The sequence below is a fragment of the Podarcis tiliguerta genome, assembly GCF_965153285.1.
Source record: "Podarcis tiliguerta genome assembly, chromosome: 13".
Taxonomy (NCBI): domain Eukaryota; kingdom Metazoa; phylum Chordata; class Lepidosauria; order Squamata; family Lacertidae; genus Podarcis; species Podarcis tiliguerta.
In genome coordinates, this window is record NC_139546.1 from 49773545 (window position 1) to 49792525 (window position 18981).

The 18981-nt window shown below is 53.6% G+C and overlaps 1 protein-coding gene across 1 annotated transcript in view; it reads right to left on the reverse strand.

Annotated features, from left to right (window-relative positions):
- Window positions 1–3759: 3759 nt before the first annotated feature.
- The window catches only part of EFNB3 (ephrin B3), a 31633-nt gene continuing 16411 nt past the window's right edge, over window positions 3760–18981 (reverse strand). Inside the window, exons 3-5 of the mRNA XM_083410796.1 lie at window positions 15479–15571; window positions 12267–12371; window positions 3760–7276 (exon numbers count right to left, since the gene is read on the reverse strand). Coding sequence (XP_083266922.1) covers window positions 6876–7276; window positions 12267–12371; window positions 15479–15571 — 599 coding nt within the window. The 3' untranslated portion in view covers window positions 3760–6875. The remainder of the gene's footprint in view (window positions 7277–12266; window positions 12372–15478; window positions 15572–18981) is intronic.

Sequence of the window (18981 nt, forward strand, 5' to 3'; positions counted from 1 at the left end):
GTGCCCCCATCCTTGTGTGCCAAGTTCCGCCAAGAAGCTTTGTGTGTGTGTTTTTTTAAGCACACACTACGGCGCAGGTTCTGGGTTGCTGCCTGACTTGTCGCTCACGCTCACCGGCTGAGAACTGACAGCCGCCCGGGAGCGCAATTCTCTGACCTTAATTTGAGAAGCGCGGCGTGGGCTTCTGCTACTCGGCAGCAAGGTAAGGGCGCTTTGCATATGCTTGGGGGTACTGCGGCACTCCCCTAGCGCGGCGCAGGGCTGGACCCCAAAGCTGATGGCTGCGCCCAGGCCTGCGCTCCGATCGGGCCCTGACCTCCGGCGCAACCTGGGGCACCTAAAAGTCTCCATCGCTCCCATGCTTGGGTTCGCCAGATGTTGCTGAACTCCAGCACCCAGCTGGCGCAGGCTGCTTTCTACCATTTTTGCTTCGAAACCCGAAGCGTAACCAAGAGATGCTTTTTTTCTGTTATAGAAAAGGAAAACACAAGAGATTCAAGTGAGGCCGCTTTGCCTCCTTTGATATCCCTCCTTCCAGGGGTCCGGTGCGACTCTCAGACCTCCCCAAACTGGAGGGATTCTAGTGAAGGGGGCCTCTTTGATTAATTCCCTTTTGTTGCCGGGAAAACGGCTCTCCCCCCTTGCCCTTCCTCTGGGCCTCAGCAAGGTAAACTCTGAGACAAGCAAGGGGGAAGCCCATCTGTGTGTCCCCCCCCCTTGCCGGCAACCTAGTAGGCCACGCTGCCCGTTCCGCCAGGCTAGGATGGAGAGCGTCGTTCTCTCCCCCCCCAGGTCTCTCCCACCTCCCCAAGCGCACATTTAATCCAGTCGATCCCACCCCACCCCCCCACCCCAAGACGGGAACCCCGCAAACGCAGCCGGCCTCGTTAGCGGCGGCTCGTTCCAGGAGTGGAGACAGGAGGAAAAATGTGACCTAATTGGGGAGTGACCCCAGGCGACCTCTGGCTCCCAGCCAAGCGGCTCAGCTCGCTGAGCTAATGGGCCTCTCCCCCTCCTCTCCTGCCCCACCGAACAGTGTGGGCCCCCCCCCCCACACTCCTCCTTGGCGCCCGGCACAGGATTTGGGCACAAGAGGCCTTCCCACGGCGGGCTGGGAGCTGGAAGAGGGGGAGCCATGGAAGCCCCCTCCATCTCGCCACCCCCAGACCCTTTCACTGACCCCGGAGCGGTTTTCCTGCCAGCAACGAAGACCTCGGCATTTGGCAGCGAGGCCCACGGTTTTGCAAACCCGCATTTTGGAAAGGCCACAGACCCCGCCAAAGGCCCACTGCGAAGTCAAACTTCCAAGGCTGCTATTCTTAATTCCCAAACACCAATTTAGCACCGGCAGCCTGCAGCTCGGAACAAATCTTCAGCTTCGTTTCAGGCTTTGAAGTGATAACGTCGACTCGACGCACCTTTATTTTTAAATGCGGTGCGATCCGCGGCTTGATTAAAAAATTAAGTGTGTGTGAAAGAAGGCGAAAGCTGGAGTCCACACCCTGTTTTGAAAGCACATTTGATTCATGCTTAAAGCGCTGGGCTTCTCCTGGAGGATGCTGGGAACCGTAGTTCACCCATTCCAAGCAGCCCATGGCAAACTACGGCTCCCAGGATCCTTTGGGGGCAAGCAATGTGCGTTCAGAGTGCTTTGGATGTATGGTGTGAACATGAACCGTGGCAGAGTCGCGAGGGAGCCCTAGTCCAACCCTCTGCAAGGCAAGATCCCTGACGCATGGCCACGCAACCTCTGCTTTAAAATCTCCAAGGAAAGAGAGTCTGCCATCTTCCAGGAACTTGACCGAGAATTTCTTAGCCTCCAATACAGCCTGTGGGAGGGCTAATAATAAACTATAGTTGGAGCGTACCAGAAGATGCAGCAGGGCAGTTTCCTCAGAGCGCCGCCCTTGTGGCCGCTGGCAGAAGTGCCTTTCCCACACTTCCTTTCCCAAAGCAAAAGATGCGCTTTCAAATAGGTTCCACGGCTCTCTGCAATGCGCCGGGACGCACCCAGCGATTGGGCTCAGCTTCTCAAGACGCCACCAGTGCCCCCTGCTGCCCCCACGCTTCCAGGCCGCTCTCCCCCTACCCCCACCCCCCGTCCATCCGTCCGTGTCGGGGCAAGTCAGGGCTGGCGTCGCTCCGGTTTGCTCTGCCCCGATTCTCGCTGCCAGTCCCGAAACAACCTACGCCAGCCGCTGTCTTCTCTGAACAAACTGACAAGGTGTCTGGATGTGGCAGGAGGCAGGCCAGGACGCATAGGTCTGAGGTTTTGTTTTTTTTGGGGGGGTGGGCGCAAGAGAGAGAGGGAGGGAGGCAGATTGCAGGGGGGGGGGACCTGTCACTGGTGTAGAACGCGGCGGCCCGCTGTGATCTGAGCGAAGATGAGTGTCGGGAGGGAGGGAGAGTTGCGCCCCACTTTGCAGAGCTGCCTGCTTACGTGGCAAATCTCCTGCCCCGACCCTCACGGAAACTCTCGCCCTGTTTTGAGCTCCCTTTGGGTGCTGTTTACTTAAGGACTGTGTGTGTGTGTTGCGGGAAGAGTCCTCAATTAGATCTCTGGTACATGGGACAGACACAGCCCTGGGGGTGCTGCACGCTGTCAGACTACATCAGGGAGAAAAGCGAGGTTTGCTGATGCAACTGCCCGAAATGGGGATGTTGTTGGGGAGGGGGTTACGCAAGGTCAGGTGTGGGGGGCACAGCGCTGGCAGGCTCCGGCCCCCTTCTAGGACAGCAGGAGGAGACGGCTAAAGGACAGAGCCTCTGATCCTGCCTGCACCCCAAGCTCAAAGAACGGCTGGCTCCCATTTATAGGATGAGCCAGTTTTGGGGTACGGCGGGGGGTTAACAGGATACGAGGCCAACTCCTACCCCCAGTTTACTTCACTGGAAGTCTTCTGCCTTGAGAATTTATTCCCCCACTAGCCCCGAGCGATGGGACGCGGGTGGAGCTGCGGGTTAAACCACAGAGCCTCAGACTTGCTGATCAGAAGGTCGGCGGTTCGAATCCCCGTGATGGGGTGAGCTCCCGTTGCTCGGTCCCTGCTCCTGCCAACCTAGCAGTTCCAAAGCACGTCAAAAGTGCAAGTAGATAAATAGGTATCACTCTGGCGGGAAGGTAAACGGCGTTTTCATGCGCTGCTCTGGTTCGCCAGAAGCGGCTTAGTCATGCTGGCCACATGACCCGGAAGCTGTACACCGGCTCCCTCGGCCAGTAAAGCAAGATGAGCGCCGCAACCCCATAGTCGGTCACGACTGGACCTAATGGTCAGGGGTCCCTTTACCTTTTCCTAGCCCCGAGCCTGCTAGGAAGGCTGCTTTCTGGCCCTTGGCCTCTGAGCGCGTACAGAGTGACGTCAGATAACTGAAAACCCGCCCTGTTTTCTCCGCATTTTGGGTTGTGGGGGGCTTTTTCCTCCCACTGGGTGGATTCGGGGCACGTATGAACCCCCTGCGGAAAACACGTGAAACCACGACGTGCCGATGACCATATTTCGGGTGGCTGCGAGATGCAGGATTGCCGATAGCAGGGTGGGCAGCCGTGTGGGTTTTTTTGTGCCCCTCGTGTGGCACATTAGTCACAATCCATTTCCTCCCCCCAACCGTTGACACCTCCAGAAATATGTCACGCCCCCCCCTTTAACGCCCCGATGTTATGGCTGTCGACATGCAACCTCCAGCAATCGTCTGGCTTTTTTGGGGGGTGGGTTTCTCTGGGTGTTTCGGACGGAAATAAGCACAGAAGAGTCCAAAAGCCCAGCTGCACAAGAACTTCTATAATCAACAATGTCCAACAGTAAAATTCCACCGACAAAGCTAAGAAACTCTCAGATAAAAAAAACAACCACCTCTGTTAAAGCTGAAAAAAGACCACATTTTTCTTTTTTTTGTTTCGTTCCGTTCCCCTGCCAAGGGCAGGAAAGGCCCCGACCACAATCCCCAAGTCCAACACACACAAAAGTCCCTCCTCTCTCGGAGCCCCGTGAAAAAATCTCCACACACACAAAATACGCGGGTTCTGAAGGCCAGCCAGATGTTGGCCGTGGAGGGTTAGGGGGGGGACCAGTCTTTCAGTCTCCTCCCCAAATGGGGGCAACGGCGAAGACCCTCAGAGAACAGCCCCCCAACCTTCCCCCCCCCCCAACCGCCGCCCTGCCCAGTCGTCATCTCAGATGGGGAAGGGTGGCCATTTTGTGTGACTTTTCTTCTTCTAACAACTAAACAACGAAAAAGCTTAACAAAACGGCCGCCGGACGGCTAAGCAACCGGTCCACTTTCCGAGTAATCCCCAGTCCGATCCGTGGATTCCGCCAGCGTCTCTCTGACCCCCGGCAGAGAAATGGCCTCCTTCATTTTTTTGTGATCTGCAGAAGTGTATGGGGTTAATGGCCAAGGGGATGAGCATGGGGTTTCTTTTGGGTGGGGGGGGGGAGATGTATGTGAGGGGTGTGTGTCAGAAAGGGAAGGAAGGTTCCCTGCTTCAGTCCCTTCTTCAGACACGGTCGAACTGTGGAACTCCCTGCCACAGGAGGCAGTGACAGCAACCAACCTAGATGGCTTTAAAAGAGCTTTAGGCAAATTCATGGAGGTGTAAGGCTATTATTGTTGGCTCCTAGCCAGGATGGCTGTGCTCTCAGCAGTGCTTCTGGGTATCAGTTGCGGGAAACTACAGGAGGGGAGAGGTCTGCTCTTGAACTCGGCTCCCACTTGAGGCCCCCGGTTGGTCCCTGTGAAGATAGGAAGCTGGGCTAGAAGGGGTACTGGCCTGACTCAGCTGCAAGGAGGCAGGCGGGTGTGGGGGACTCCCTGGTCCTGAATGGGGCAACTGTGCCCCTGAAGGACCAGGTACGCAGCCTGGGAGTCATTTTGGACTCACCGCTGAGCACAGGTCAATTCTGTGTCCAGGGCAGCTGTCTGCCAGCTCCATCTGGTACGCAGGATGAGACCCTCCCTGCCCACAGACTGTCTTGCCAGAGTGGTGCATGCCCTGGTTATCTCCCGCTTGGACTACTGCAATGCGCTCTACGTGGGGCTACCTTTGAAGGTGATCTGGAAACTGCAATTAATCCAGAATGTGGCAGCCAGACTGGGGACAGGGAGCGGCCGCCGGGACCACATAACACTGGTCTTGAAAGACCTACATTGGCTCCCAGTACGTTTCCGATCACAATTCAAAGTGTTGGTGCTGACCTTGAAAGTCCTAAACGGCCCAGTATCCCTGAAGGATACCCACTGCCATCGTTCAGCCCGGACACTGAGGTCCAGCTCCGAGGGCCTCCTGGTGGTTCCCTCGCTGTGAGAAGCCAAGTTACAGGGAACCAGGCAGAGGGCCTTCTCGGTGGTGGCACCCGCCCTGTGGAACGCCCTCCTGTCAGATGTCAAAGAAATAAACAACTACCAGACTTTTAGAAGACATCTGAAGGCAGCCCTGTTTAGGGAAGCTTTTAATGTTTGATGCATTACTGTATTTTAATATTTTGCTGGAAGCCGCCCAGAGTGGCTGGGGAAGCCCAGCCAGATGAGCGGGGTATAAATAATAAATTATTATTATTATTATTTATGGGCTGAAATTGTAGTCCAAAACATATACGGGCTGGGAAAGGGGGCCTCAACTCTTTCCCTAGCAGAACCTAAAATGGGGGAAAACAAAATGGGATAGGCACAATGGCTCCCCTAACGCTGCCCTGGCCTCGTGCTTTTCTTGGGCGGGGAGACAGTTGGGTAATGGAGTTTGCGGCTGAATTATCTCCTCACAGAAGCCGAGAAGAACAGGGCAGGTTCTGCAGAGCCAAAAGGTAACTTGGCAGACGAAACCCTGCAAACCTTCAAGATTCTCAGATTTAATACTTGAAATGTCAGTTTTGAGGGACATATCCGGGGTGGGAATGGCAAGGTAGCTATTAAGTCTCGGTAGGGTGTCTTCCCTGGGGGGGGGGGGGGGGGACAGCAACAACATTATGCTTAACCCGTTGCTGCTTCCCCCAAAACCATCTGACCACAACAGAGCGACCGTTGAGTATGTTGTCAAAAAGAATTTGAAATTGTGCAAGGAAATTTGTGCGTGATTTTTTTTTTTAAAAAAAGAGAAACACCACCCCACTTTTCATTCATTTTGGCCGATGGGTGGATGTTTATAAGTAAGGGCTCGTCCACAATTCCACTCGTCTTTTGCCTAAAAAGCCGTTCCCTCACTGCATTCCCCCGAAAAAAAAACGTGCTTTATTGCTAAATCGGAACAAACAGCCACCTGCGGAAAACCCGGTTGCCGTTTGTTCTGATTCAGCGCCAAAGATTGGGTTTCCCCGGGCAAACGGAAGTGCGATTGGGCCCTAAGTCACCTTTATTTGTTGAACGGGTTGAGAGATCCATTGAAACTGGACTGTGGGGCACACCGCAGGAGAGAAACGGAGGGATGTGTGTCTGTGTGTGAGAGAGCGAGTGTGTGTCCCTATCTGGAAAGAAATCAGCCGACGTGCGAGCCCAGTCCGTCCCCCCTCGCACCCAGAAGTGGGGCGAGAGGGAGTCTTGTCTCTGTTAAGCTCGCTGGCGCCTGGCGGAAAGGGGGTCGATTCTCTCGGCCTGTCCATCTGTGCCAGGCCCAAATCCACGGAGAGAGAGGAGGAGAAGGAGGAGGAGAGAGCAAGGTGGAGGGTCCTTCCCTCTGGCCAAGTGCAAATCCCGGGAATCCCCCTTGAATGCCGTAGAGGGGGGTCCCCGCAGCTATGCACGGACCCCAGTATCCAGGCCGGTCGAGAGGGGCGGCAACGTCCCCCCGGTCCGTGCCGAGGTTCCTCCCCGCCGTTGGGGGGTGTGGTGGTGATGGCCGGGGGGCGCAGCCTCCGCCAGGAGGGAGCCGTGGTGCCCACCCCCGCTCATACTTTGTAGTAGATGTTGGCAGGGCTCTGGGGGGGCATCTCCTGAACGATGTAGACCGGGTGGCCGTAGTCCCCGCTGACCTTCTCGTAGTGGGGGCAGAAGGCGCTGTCTGAAGTCCGGAGCGGGATGATGATGTCGCTGGGCTCCGAGCCGTTGTTGTTGCCCCCGCCGCCCCCCCGCTTGGGGCTGGTCAGGGTGCTGAGCGAGAGCGGAGGGTGGTGGGACTCGCTGTGCTTGGCCCGGCGCCGCCGGTAGCAGAGGGCGCCCGTCACGGCGGCCGCCACCAGCAGGACGAAGGCGGCCCCTCCGGCGGCCCCCGCGATGATCGGGACGCTGGATTGGGGCAGCGGGCCGTTCTCGCCTCCCACCTTCCCGGTGGCGTTTCCGGTTGGGGGTCCTGGTTTTTTGGGGGAGGGGGGAGGAGGGAAAAAGAAGAAGAGTTTCTAGGGAGATGCTTGTTAACCAAGTGTCAGTATAAGCCAGGCACCCCCAAACTCGGCCCTCCAGCTGTTTTGGGACTACAATTCCCATCATCCCTGACCACTGGTCCTGTTAGCTAGGGATGATGTGAGTTGTAGTCCCAAAACAGCTGGAGGGCCGAGTTCGGGGTTGCCTGGTATAAGCAAACGGCTCCCTGCTTGCCCATGGCATCGCCTGCCCCACAGACTGAGGCCTCACTGACATTAAGGGTGGCCAGCACCGATCCCTGCAGTCGAGGGCCTTCTCTGTGACGGCCCCAAAACCACAGACCTCCCTTCCGACAGAGGTGCGTTGACACAACTCTCGAGTCTCTCCTCTGACTGACACCGACGGGCTTCGGGCTTTCAGATTTCCGTGGCGCTAAAATTCAGCACCCCTCCCTCTTCCGTTCTACATCTGTGCTCCCTCGGCTCAGCGCCCAATGTGGGCAAACGGATCGCGTTTCCCTAAATCTACTTTTGTGACCGCTAAGGTGTTTCCGGTCGTGGGACCCTGGAGCTGAATTTGTACAGGCCTATTCTGTTCGGATGGTTTTATAATTAGAATCACAGAAGTTGAAAGGGACCGCGAGAGTCATCTAGTCCAACCCGCTGCGATGCAGGAAGGTTTAATTTAATTTAATTTACATTGTGAGAGTTTTACTTATTTTTTTTTATAAGGCAGGTAAAACATTCGAGAGAAGAGGGTGAAAGGTTGTTTCTAGGTCACAACCCTGCAGAAGGAGTCTTTGGGTCTCTGCAAATGCCCCTTGCTCATCTGAGCAGGGGGGAGAGATGGGGCCGGAGCAGTTGTGCAAGCTGGCCTAGTGCGCAAAGACAACATCTGCACCCATGGCTCCGCCTACTTTTGTCCCTGGCCCCGCCCACCACTGGAAGTGGCCAATGGGTGGCTACCCAGAAGGAAATCTGTAAAAAAAGAAAGAAAAGAAAATATTCCCCAGCTGTAAGGTAAAGGTAAAGGTACCCCTGCCCGTATGGGCCAGTCTTGACAGACTCTAGGGTTGTGCGCCCATCTCACTCAAAGAGGCCGGGGGCCAGCGCTGTCCAAAGACACTTCCGGGTCACGTGGCCAGCGTGACGAAGCTGCTCTGGCGAGCCACAGCCGCACACGGAAACGCCGTTTACCTTCCCGCTAGTAAGCGGTCCCTATTTATCTACTTGCCCCCGGGAGTGCTTTCGAACTGCTAGGTTGGCAGGCGCTGGGACTGAACAACGGGAGCGCACCCCGCCACGGGGATTCAAACCGCCGACCTTTCGATCAGCAAGCCCTAGGCGCTGAGGCTTTAACCCACAGCGCCACCCGCGTCCCATATTCCCCAGCTGTGCTCTGGATTATATCATGTCAGGCTGACAGTGGAGGGTGACGGGTCCCCTCCGTGGGGGAAGTCTCCCTGCTTGCAGAAATCTAGCAAGACAAGGAGATGTCTGGGCTGACCTGTTTTCCTGACAAGCTAGCTTTTTAGTCTATTTCGGGCAGGGACAGGATCCAGCGCCGCGGGGGAGCCGAGCAAGCACCTCGCTCACCCCCACCCCACCCTGACATGTTCAATCCAGGAAAAAGCCCTTGATTTCCTCCTCCGAACTGGCGTTTTCTTCCCCTGTGAAAAGGAGATTTGAGTTACACTGTTTGCCTTTCCCCCCTCGCCGGTTTCACCCAAAGTGTTTCTTTTGGGTTATGTTTCCTAAGCCACTTCCTGCCTGCAGCCGAGACAGGCAGAAGGAGCTCTGCTTCTCTCGCTTCGGTGTGAACCAGGCCGTGGGGGGGGGGGGGGGAGAGACTCAGCCTGGCTGGCTTCTCCCCCAAGTTCACCCCCCTGGCCCCAGTGAAAAGATCTCCGCGCGGGGGGGTGTGGTGGAGCTTGGACTGCGCACACCCCATATGTTTGCACAAGACATGGGTTCCCGCAAAGAACCCTGGGAACTGTAGTTTGCTACTGGCGCTGGGAATTGTAGTTCTGCTAGAGGGGAACAGCGGGGCCCAGGACTCCTGGGTGGAGGTCATGTGCCTTAAATGCGGGGGGCGCATGCAGCCTTTGGAAAATCTTGGGCCGCTCACAGAATGCGATTCCTGCTTAATAATAATAATAATAATAATAATAATAATAATAAAAGGTAAAGGTACCCCTGCCCGTACGGGCCAGTCTTGCCAGACTCTAGGGTTGTGCGCCCATCTCACTTAAGGAGGCCAAGGGCCAGCGCTGTCCGAAGACACTTCCGGGTCACGTGGCCAGCGTGACATCGCTGCTCTGGCGAGCCAGAGCCGCACACGGAACGCCGTTTACCTTCCCGCTAGTAAGCGGTCCCTATTTATCTACTCGCACCTGAGAGTGCTTTCGAACTGCTAGGTTGGCAGGCGCTGGGACCGAACAACGGGAGCGCACCCCGCCGCGGGGATTCGAACCGCCGACCTTTCGATCGGCAAGCCCTAGGCGCTGAGGCTTTAACCCCCAGCGCCACCCACGTCCAATAATAATAATAATAATAATAATAATAATAATATATTTATACCCTGCCCATCTGGCTGGGTTTCCTCAGCCACTCTGGGCGGCTTCCAACAGGATATTAAAAACACAATAAAACATTCAAAACTTCCCTAAACAGGGCTGCATTCAGATGTCTTCTAAAACTCAGATACAGTGGTACCTCAGGTTAAGTACCTAATTCGTTCCGGAGGTCCGTTCTTAACCTGAAACTGTTCTTAACCTGAAGCACCACTTTAGCTAATGGGGCTGCTGCGCCGCCGGAGCCCGATTTCTGTTCTCATCCTGAAGCAAAGTTCTTAACCTGAAGCACTATTTCTGGGTTAGCAGAGTGTGTAACCTGAAGTATATGTAACCCGAGGTACCACTGTAGTTGTTTATTTCCTTGACATCTGCTGGGAGGGCGTTCCACAGGGCGGGCACCACCACCAAGAAGGCCCTCTGCCTGGTTCCCTGCAACCTCACTTCTCGCAATGAGGGAACCGCCAGGAGGCCCTCGGAGCTGGACCTCAGTGTCTGGGCAGAACGATGGGGGTGGAGACGCTCCTTCAGGTCTACTGGGCCTTTGAGGCCGTTTAGGGCTTTCAAGGTCCGCACCAACACTTTGAATTGTGCCCGGAAACGTACGTTTCCAAGCATTAACACAATAAAATTATTGTTGTTGTTGTTATTGCAGGGGGTTGGACTGAATGACTCTTCGGGTCCCTTCTGGTCAGAGCTGTCAACCTTTCCCTTTTCTTGCGAGGAATCCTATTCGGAACAAGGGAATTTCCCTTAAAAAAAGGGACACGTTGACAGCTATGCTTCTGGTTCTACAGCTCTAGGAAGAAAGGCAGACCTGTTCCTTTCCCCATTCAGAGGTTATACTTGCGTGGGGGAAGGCTGGTGTGTGAGCAGGGGGCGAGGGCTCGCCAAGCAGCCATGCGCCTCCCTGGCGGCCACACAAGATGGCCAGAGCCTTCATGCGCAGAGCTGCACCATGCATGCAGGAAGGCTTCTGGGCTGCACAAGATTCTAGCTCTCAATGAGGTCTTCCTGGATGCAGCTATGCCTCCCTCGCATGGGCATCTGTGCTGTACGGACAGTGGGCACCAAGGGGGCAGGCCTAGCTGGCATGACCCATCCAGGGGGTGGCTACCCCACTCTGCCTGGCTCAAGCAGTAGCCTGCAACTTCCGAAATGGACCTTCTTCAATAATAATAATAATGCTCCGATTCGGTATACGGAGAGCGGAGGAATAACTGGAAACCTGTTGGTTGGCGGAGAGGCGCTCAAATAGCAAAGCGGGCCCTGCCTGGAGAGGCAAGGTCCTCGTTAGTGTCTGTCGACTCTGGTTAATGGAGCTAATTGCCTCCTCGATACCTCCCCCCAGCCCGGCTCGGCAGGGTTCATTTCAGCCATCACTATCAATAAACCTCAAGCCCGGGGGGCCCCCTCTCCCGGCTCCCAGTTCTGTCCCCGACACGGAAGACAGGCAGAACAAGACACTTTGCAAGGAGCTAGTCCCCCCCGCCGCAAAGCCTCGTCTTCAGTCGTCCCCCCACCCCACCCCCCTGTCTGGGCCTGTCAGGGCCGGACGTGGACTGATCCCGGGGAGAAGGGGGAAGCAGAGAAGGAGGTCCGCCCCAAACGCTGCTAACCCACGGGGCCCCTGTCCTGGTCTCCTTCCCCCCTCCCCTCGAAGATGTGAGCAGAGCTGGGAGCCAGGAGAGGTTGGAAGAGGAGGAGCCAGGACTCTGGGGAGCCAGGACTCCGGGGTTCTCTCGGAAATGGGGTACGAGAAGCCATCTCATTCCATTGCAGCAGAATCGGGGGTCATGCCTCATCTTTTATTTCTGCATTTTTTCTGCCTTCTTTCAATCTGTGTAAGCCAGTCCATGAAAATAATAATAATAATAATAATAATAATAATAATAATAATAATGGTTTCCCCCGCATGCTTTGGACCACAACTCATCCCAGCCAACGACGCCTGCCATCTTGAGCTGGATTTTTGTGGGGGGAGGAGGGTGCCTAATGCCTTAAAGCAGGGGATTCTGGGAACTCGGACGCCTGGGTCCTGCGCCTAGTCGCCAGGAGGCTGCAGGCTTCTCTTCCCTTAACAATGGACTCTGGGGCAAAGGCCCTTCTCTGCCCAGGCCTCAGGATCCTACACACCAAAGGGAGAAGGCATTTGTGGAGTGCAGGATGCTGCCCCAAATCTCGGTCCCCGGACCCTCAAGTCCATGGGAGCCTCTTGGGAAAGGAGGGCACTGGGGCTATTGTGCCTTGGGGCAAGAGGGAGGGAGGGGTTAGGGAGTGAGAAACGTGGAGGGAAAACATGGGGCGGCGTGTGGGGTGTGTGAGCCAGGGTTTTGGTGCAGGGGGGCTCCCTCCTCTCGTGGCTGCGCTTGGGGGGCAGAGAGGGAGTTGTAAGGTCGGGGCATACCTGGGTTCACCTCCTTGCTGGGCTCGGCTGCCCCAGACGTCCCTCTCTCCTTCTCGGTAGGCGTGTCTGGAACGGACTTCGGGGTTTTGGAGCCCGTGTTGGGATCTGGGGGGCGGCAAGGGCGCACAGTTAAAACTACGGAACCCAGTTCCCGCGGGGGGGAGAGGCGGCGGCAGCCGCCATCTTGGAATGAGGACTGGAAAGAGGACTAGGCAAATTCATGGGGGCGGAGAGGGCTCTCGATGGCTCCTAGCCACATTGACTATGCTCTGTCCTCCGCACTTGGGGGGCAGCAATGGGTACCAGCAGATGGGCCCCTGGTCTGATCCAGCAAGCTCTTTTTACGTTCTGAAGGGCCGAGAGATGGCAAGTGGGGGTGGGAGCTGGGGGAGGGTGGGGCAGAGACCCAGGTAGGGGCAGACACATTCAGTCCCCCAATTTATGGGGGCGAAGCGGCAAAAACAGAGCACAAGCGCACAAACCCAAGAATAAAATAATAAAATCGACGCGCTCTTTAGCAGTGCGGCGTGGTAAAAACAGAGCAAAAACACACAAACTCAAGAAGAATGAAATGAACGACAACAAGGAAACGATCCCCACGGACTCCAAAAACAGTGAAACAATTTCGTCAGATGTCAGCCACCTCCCTGCCCTTTTCGCGTGGCAATTAGGAAACACAATTGAGGCTCGGTTCCTTTTATGGCACCACTCTGGGGCAGAAGGGGGGCGGATTTTAGGGCTGTCTTTGTTTTGATTATGTATGTTGTGTTTTTAATATTGCAGTTTTATTTTGTGAACTGCCCCGATATCGATGGGTATAGGGCGGTATACAAACTGAGCAAATAAATAAAATATATAAATAAGCAGGCCAGCTTCCGAGCCACACAGAATTCCGCAACCAGGCGGAAAAGGAGCATAGGGAGTTCTGTGTGCTTCGGGTGCCTGCATGCCTCTGCAGCTCAAAAAAAAAATAATTTACAAATTGCCAGAGTTAAAAGTAAGTGGGGGGGAGGGCTTCACATTCTCTTGGGGGTTTTAATCTTGCAAAGCAGGAGGGCGTGGGTGTGTGTGGAATAAGGAGCCTGCAGTACCACACAGGAACCACTAGGTTGTGCTCTCAACACTGATGCGCAGCAGCAGGTGAGGTCACCTGTGGGCGGAGTCTGAGCTCACACCTGGCGAGGAAGGCAGCCAGGTGGAAGTACCTGCCTAGCCGCTGCCAGAAACAGCCAGCACACCTGTGGTTTTTTTGCCAATAACAAGGCTTTTTAAAAAACCACCTGTGCTAGGTGGACAGACATTACGGGAACCTCCGTGGCTACAGGACGGACCCTGACCTCTATCTTCCCTCTCCCTCCAAAAGTGAAGATTCTTTCCAATCCCATCCCAACCTAATTTTGTTTTAGTTCTGCCTTCCCCTGCATCCCAGTCTTGGTACATGGCAACGTTCTGTCTCGGGCATCCCCACCGATTTAATTTAATCTACATTTAAATCACTTTCCCGCCACAACTTCAGAAACGAGGGCAGTTTAACCTATTCATCTAAGCTTCTTTCCCTTTTGGGAGCGGGCTGACGAGTTGCCTGGCAGCATTTATTTTTCTGAATAAACCCGAAACCAAATTTCTGAACTGTGGTATTTTAAAATTCAGATTTTTATTAAGCAGCTGGAGAGCAATGGAAGATGTGGTTTAAAACATCAAGTTAACGAGCAAACGAAACCCTCCCAGATTTGGGGGGTGTGTGTGTTTGCTTGAGAAAACCTCGCCCCCAAATTCATTTCGCTTCTCTGTTTTTGATCTCACAACGGCCCTGCGAGGCGTGCTTAGGGGCTGAGAGAGAGAGGAAAGCTTAGCCCCAGGCCACAGGCAGGTAGCTTGGTGGCCAAAGAGGTGTTCAAAGTTAGGACTCCGGGCTCCAAAATCCTCCTTCTGCCGCCCTGGAATCCTCACATTTATTCTGCTCGTTTGTGCGATCTGAGGGGCAGGATCCGTGAGAAGCGGGCTGAGCGACAAGTGGGCATCAAGGGGCACATTTGCCCAGGTAGGACAGGGGGTGAGAAACAGTCAGGGCTGGGAGAAAAGAAGGGGAACGCAAGAGGGGCTGACATTCAGGATCATAGAATTGACTCCCCCTCCTTGCTCCCACCCCAATCTACTCCTGCCCCCACCCCACATTCCCATTTACTGGGGGGGTCACGAGCTCATCCTAGTTCCAGCAGGGGCTGTGGGCCTGCCCAGTGCCATGTTCCGAAATCCAGGGGTTTTGCAGAGGGAACGGGCCCAAGTCCCCAGGAGTCCTGGCTGTTGCAGCGGTGGCACTGAATGGGGTGGGCACAAGCCAGCCACTAGGTCAGTCTTTGCCAACCTGCCACTGCTCAGATGTTTTAATAATTAATAATAATAATAATATTTTTTTATTTATACCCTGCCCTTCCCGGTTCAAAAACCTGGCTCAGGGCGGCTAACAACAAATTTAAAACACTTAAGCGATGCAACAAAAAACAGTGTAAAATGTGAATAACGATAAATTCAGAATTCAAAAATCAATTTAGGGGGAAAATCTGTCCAATAAACATTAGATGACCACCAGGGCTAGCTGGCTAAATTAGTCCTATTTGGGCCAGCGAGGAGACCAGGGGAGAATTAGCTGTGGGATCCCAGAGCGGGTAATCTTCATAAAAGGGGAGGGGGAGGGAAGGAAGGGGAATAAAAGATCAGGCTAAGTTCAAATTAAAGGCCAGGCGGAATAGCTTTGTCTTACAGGCCCTGCAGAAAGAAGTTAAATCCTGCAGGGCCCTGGTCTCCTGGGACAGAGCATTCCACCAGGTTGGAGCCATCACTGAGAAGGCCCTGGCCCTGGTGGAGGATAATCTGACTTCCTTAGGGCTCGGGACCTTTAAACTATGGTTATTCATCCAGCTAGCGTGCGGTCCAAAACATCTGGAGGGCACCAGATTGGCGAATGCTGGCCCTGGCACTCTCCCCCACCCTTCTCCCGGGGAACGGGGGGCGGTGTCTCCTCATTCCCAGGATTCCCCATTCTAACCCGCTCTCTTCCTGAAGAGGTTCTGGCTCCCAGAATGCTCTGCTCTCGTGCAACGGACCCCCATTCCCCTCCCAGGGCCATCGGGGTCACCTCCCCACACCCAGATCTTCTCCCACAAAGATACACTTTCTGGATTCTTCTCTCTCCCCGCCCCCCGACGACTTACGCTGCCCGACTTTCAAGACGACTTTCATGCCTTTGGAGAGGCAGGCACCGCCCTTCATGTTCTCGAGCCCTTCCTTGGTACCATCTGAAGTTGCTGTGGGGCAGGAGAGAGAGAGAGAAAGAAATTAGCCGTAGTTATGGGTTACAGCCAGACTGCTGTAATGTACAGTGTGCGGGGCTGCCCTTGGAGACTGCTCAGAAACATCTCACTTGCGGGGCTTCCGGGCATCTCTAACTCGGCTATCTCTTCAGAGCCAGGCAAATATACCTTTCTAAAAAATTCATTTCCCCAAGTCTTTAATTGCTAGAAACGGCGGTGATGGCTGCCAGGTTGCAGTTGTTTTTTCCCTGCCATTTTATTCCCTTCCGAGTTTTGCTATCAACTTATGACGATGCCTGCTTCTGTTTTCCTCCCGCGAGGCGCCCAGAGAATACTGATTGGTGGCATGGGTGTTAAATAATAAATTCATGGGCCAGCTGCAAGGGAAAGCTCAGGAGGCCTTGGACAGAGACCGGAGGAGGTGAAAGATGGGAGACTTCTCCTGACTGGGGTGCAGGGACAGGGCCAAGGCTTCAAAAAGAGCCATTTTGAATTCCTTTCATCGCCCAAGACTTTGTGGTATTAAAGAGCTGATGTGGGGGGTCCAGTAAAAGGTAAAGGTAAAGGGACCCCTGACCGTTAGGTCCAGTCGTGGCCGACTCTGGGGTTGCGGCGCTCATCTCGCTTTATTGGCCGAGGGAGCCGGCCTACAGCTTCCAGGTCATGTGGCCAGCAGGACTAAGCCGCTTCTGGCGAACCAGAGCAGCGCACGGAAACGCCGTTTACCTTCCCGCCGGAGCGGTACCTATTTATCTACTTGCACTTGACGTGCTTTCGAACTGCTAGGTTGGCAGGAGCAGGGACTGAGCAACGGGAGCTCACCCCATTCGAAACGCCAACCTTCTGATCGGCAAGCCCTAGGCTCTGTGGTTAACCCACAGCACCACCCATGTCCCTGGGGGGCCCAGTGGTGTCCCCCAATTAATTATTATAATTATAATTATAATAATTATAATAATTATTATTTATTATTTATAACCTGCCCATCTGGCTGGGCTTCCCCAGCCACTCTGGGTGGATTTCAACAAAATAATAAAATACAGTAATGCATCAAACATTAAAAGCTTCCCTAAACAGGGCTGCCTTCAGATGTCTTCTAAAAGTCTGGCAGTTGTTGTTCTCTTTGACATCTGGTGGGAGGGCGTTCCACAGGGCGGGTGCCACCACCGAGAAGGCCATCTGCCTGGTTCTCTGTAACTTGGCTTCTTGCAGCGAGGGAACTGCCAGAAGGCCCTCGGAGCTGGACCTCAGTGTCTGGGCAGAACGATGGGGGTGGAGACGCTCCTTCAGGTCTACTGGGCCTTTGAGGCTGTTTAGGGCTTTAAAGTTCAGCACCAACACTTTGAATTGTGCTCGGAAACATACTGGGAGCCAGTGTAGGTCTTTCAGGTGTTATGTGGTCTCGGCGGCCACTCCCCAACCTTCCTACCCAGCAACTCAGACCCCTAACCCTGCAGCCCCCTCCCAGACAAACCCGACGCAGCCCTGCCTTTCCAAAGGATGCTCTGCGGGGTCACTTAATATTTAAACAAGATGTTTAATGTTTGCACAGACAAAAGTTCCCCTCGTGATCCGTTAATAAGCCAGAGGCTGCGGAGGCGAGGGGGGCGTTTTGACACACCTGCTCTGCCAAAGACTAATGGAGATGCAGAGAAAAGGAGAGAGAGAGAAAGAGAGAGACAGAGAGGGAGAGCAGCCATCTTGGCAAGTGGGCAGCCTCCCTGGGTGCCCCACAACCACTGGCATGGGGCAGCCAAACCCACAGATCAGGCTTGCCCGGAGTAGCACAAGGAGAAATTAAATTCTGCTCGCGATCCAAGGCAAACCTCGCAAACCTCTCCAAATTCTCCATCCAATGTTGACAAAAACGCGCCGATTATTGTTTATTACATTTATATCCCACCCTTTTTTCCTCCAAGGAGCGCACATGGCTCTCGCCTTCCTTATTTACTCCCCACAACAACCCTGTGAGGTAGGTTGGGCTGAGAGAGGCAGCCCCCCCCCCCAGGTCACCAAGTGAGTTTTGTGGCCAAGTGGGGGAATTTGAACCCGAGACTCTCCCAGGCCCGAGTCCGACTCTCTCTTTTTTTAAAAAAAATTATTTTTATTAAGTTTTAAAGTAAGTATAAGGTGACAAAAGCAAGAAAAAATAAACCACAGCACAACAAAAGCAAAAAAAATAAAAAATACAACCACACACAAACACAAAACAGCAAAAAATACAAATAAAGAAAAATAAAAACCAAAAACAATTTTTATCCTCATTATATTCTTGGCATTAACTTATTTCTCCGACCTCCCCAGACCTTCCTTCCCTGTATTCCAGATCATATATTCTATCAGCAAATTCCTTCCCTCTGTCTTAATTTGATTTTGTCATAATTTTAATATCTTAATATAACTGTGTTTCCTTATATCTTGAAATATTGGATCTTTTTTAATCTTTACATTTTCCGAGTCCGACTCTCTGAGTAAAAATACACATATTGACAGAAAAACAACACACACAAATGTGCTTTATTGCTTGCAAAATTAGTCAAAACTGCATGGGTTTATTAGGAGAAATTCGCACAAAAATGCTGGTGGATTTTCATTACGTTTTCTTAAAAAAAAAAAAAATTGGCAAATTGCTGCAGAAACGTGGAGAACCAGATATACGATTGGAAGAATGAGAAACTGAGAGAACCGGAACGGACATATCCATCCGTCTCTCCTCGCAACCGACCCAGATCTGTCCCAATTGGAGAAGAGCATCGTCTTGTTCTTAAGTCTGCGTTGAGGATTGCTTTTAATCTTCCAGGCTTGCCTTTTGTGTGCATTTTATGAAAATGTTTTTTTCCCCCCCTGCGATGGCGATTTTAATTTACGTAAGCCGCCTCAAGTGGGGCATAAGCCCCTGAAAGGCAGAGAAGAAATCTCAGGAACGGTTTTTTAAAAAATAAAAATAGAATTAGATGCGAAGTCCTCCGCTTGAAACTCAGCCCACAAACTCGCTGCTCTGTGAAAAATACCAGTCAAGGGTGCCTGTGTTAGCAAGATAAACTGTGAGAAGGACTGGCAGCTGAAACCTAACTAAATTATCGTGAGGTTAAATCATACTGCTGTTGTTGTTGTTGTACTAGGTGAATTCCTCACAGCTTTCCTTTCACAGAATTGCAAGCACGGGAGAAAAACCCAGAGGCCGCCTAGATCAGCTTCCCCAGATATTTCAGACTAAAACTCCCACCAGCCACAGCCGGCAGGGCCACTTGCCATGAGAGTTGTGGTCCAAAATATATAGAGGGCGCCAGGTTGGGGAACGCTGATTTAGATCGACCCCTGGCTGAGGGTCGGAGCACCTATCAGCCCCACCCTTACCCGCTCTGATCAGGCGGTTTAATCCAAATTATGGCACAGGAGGGCCG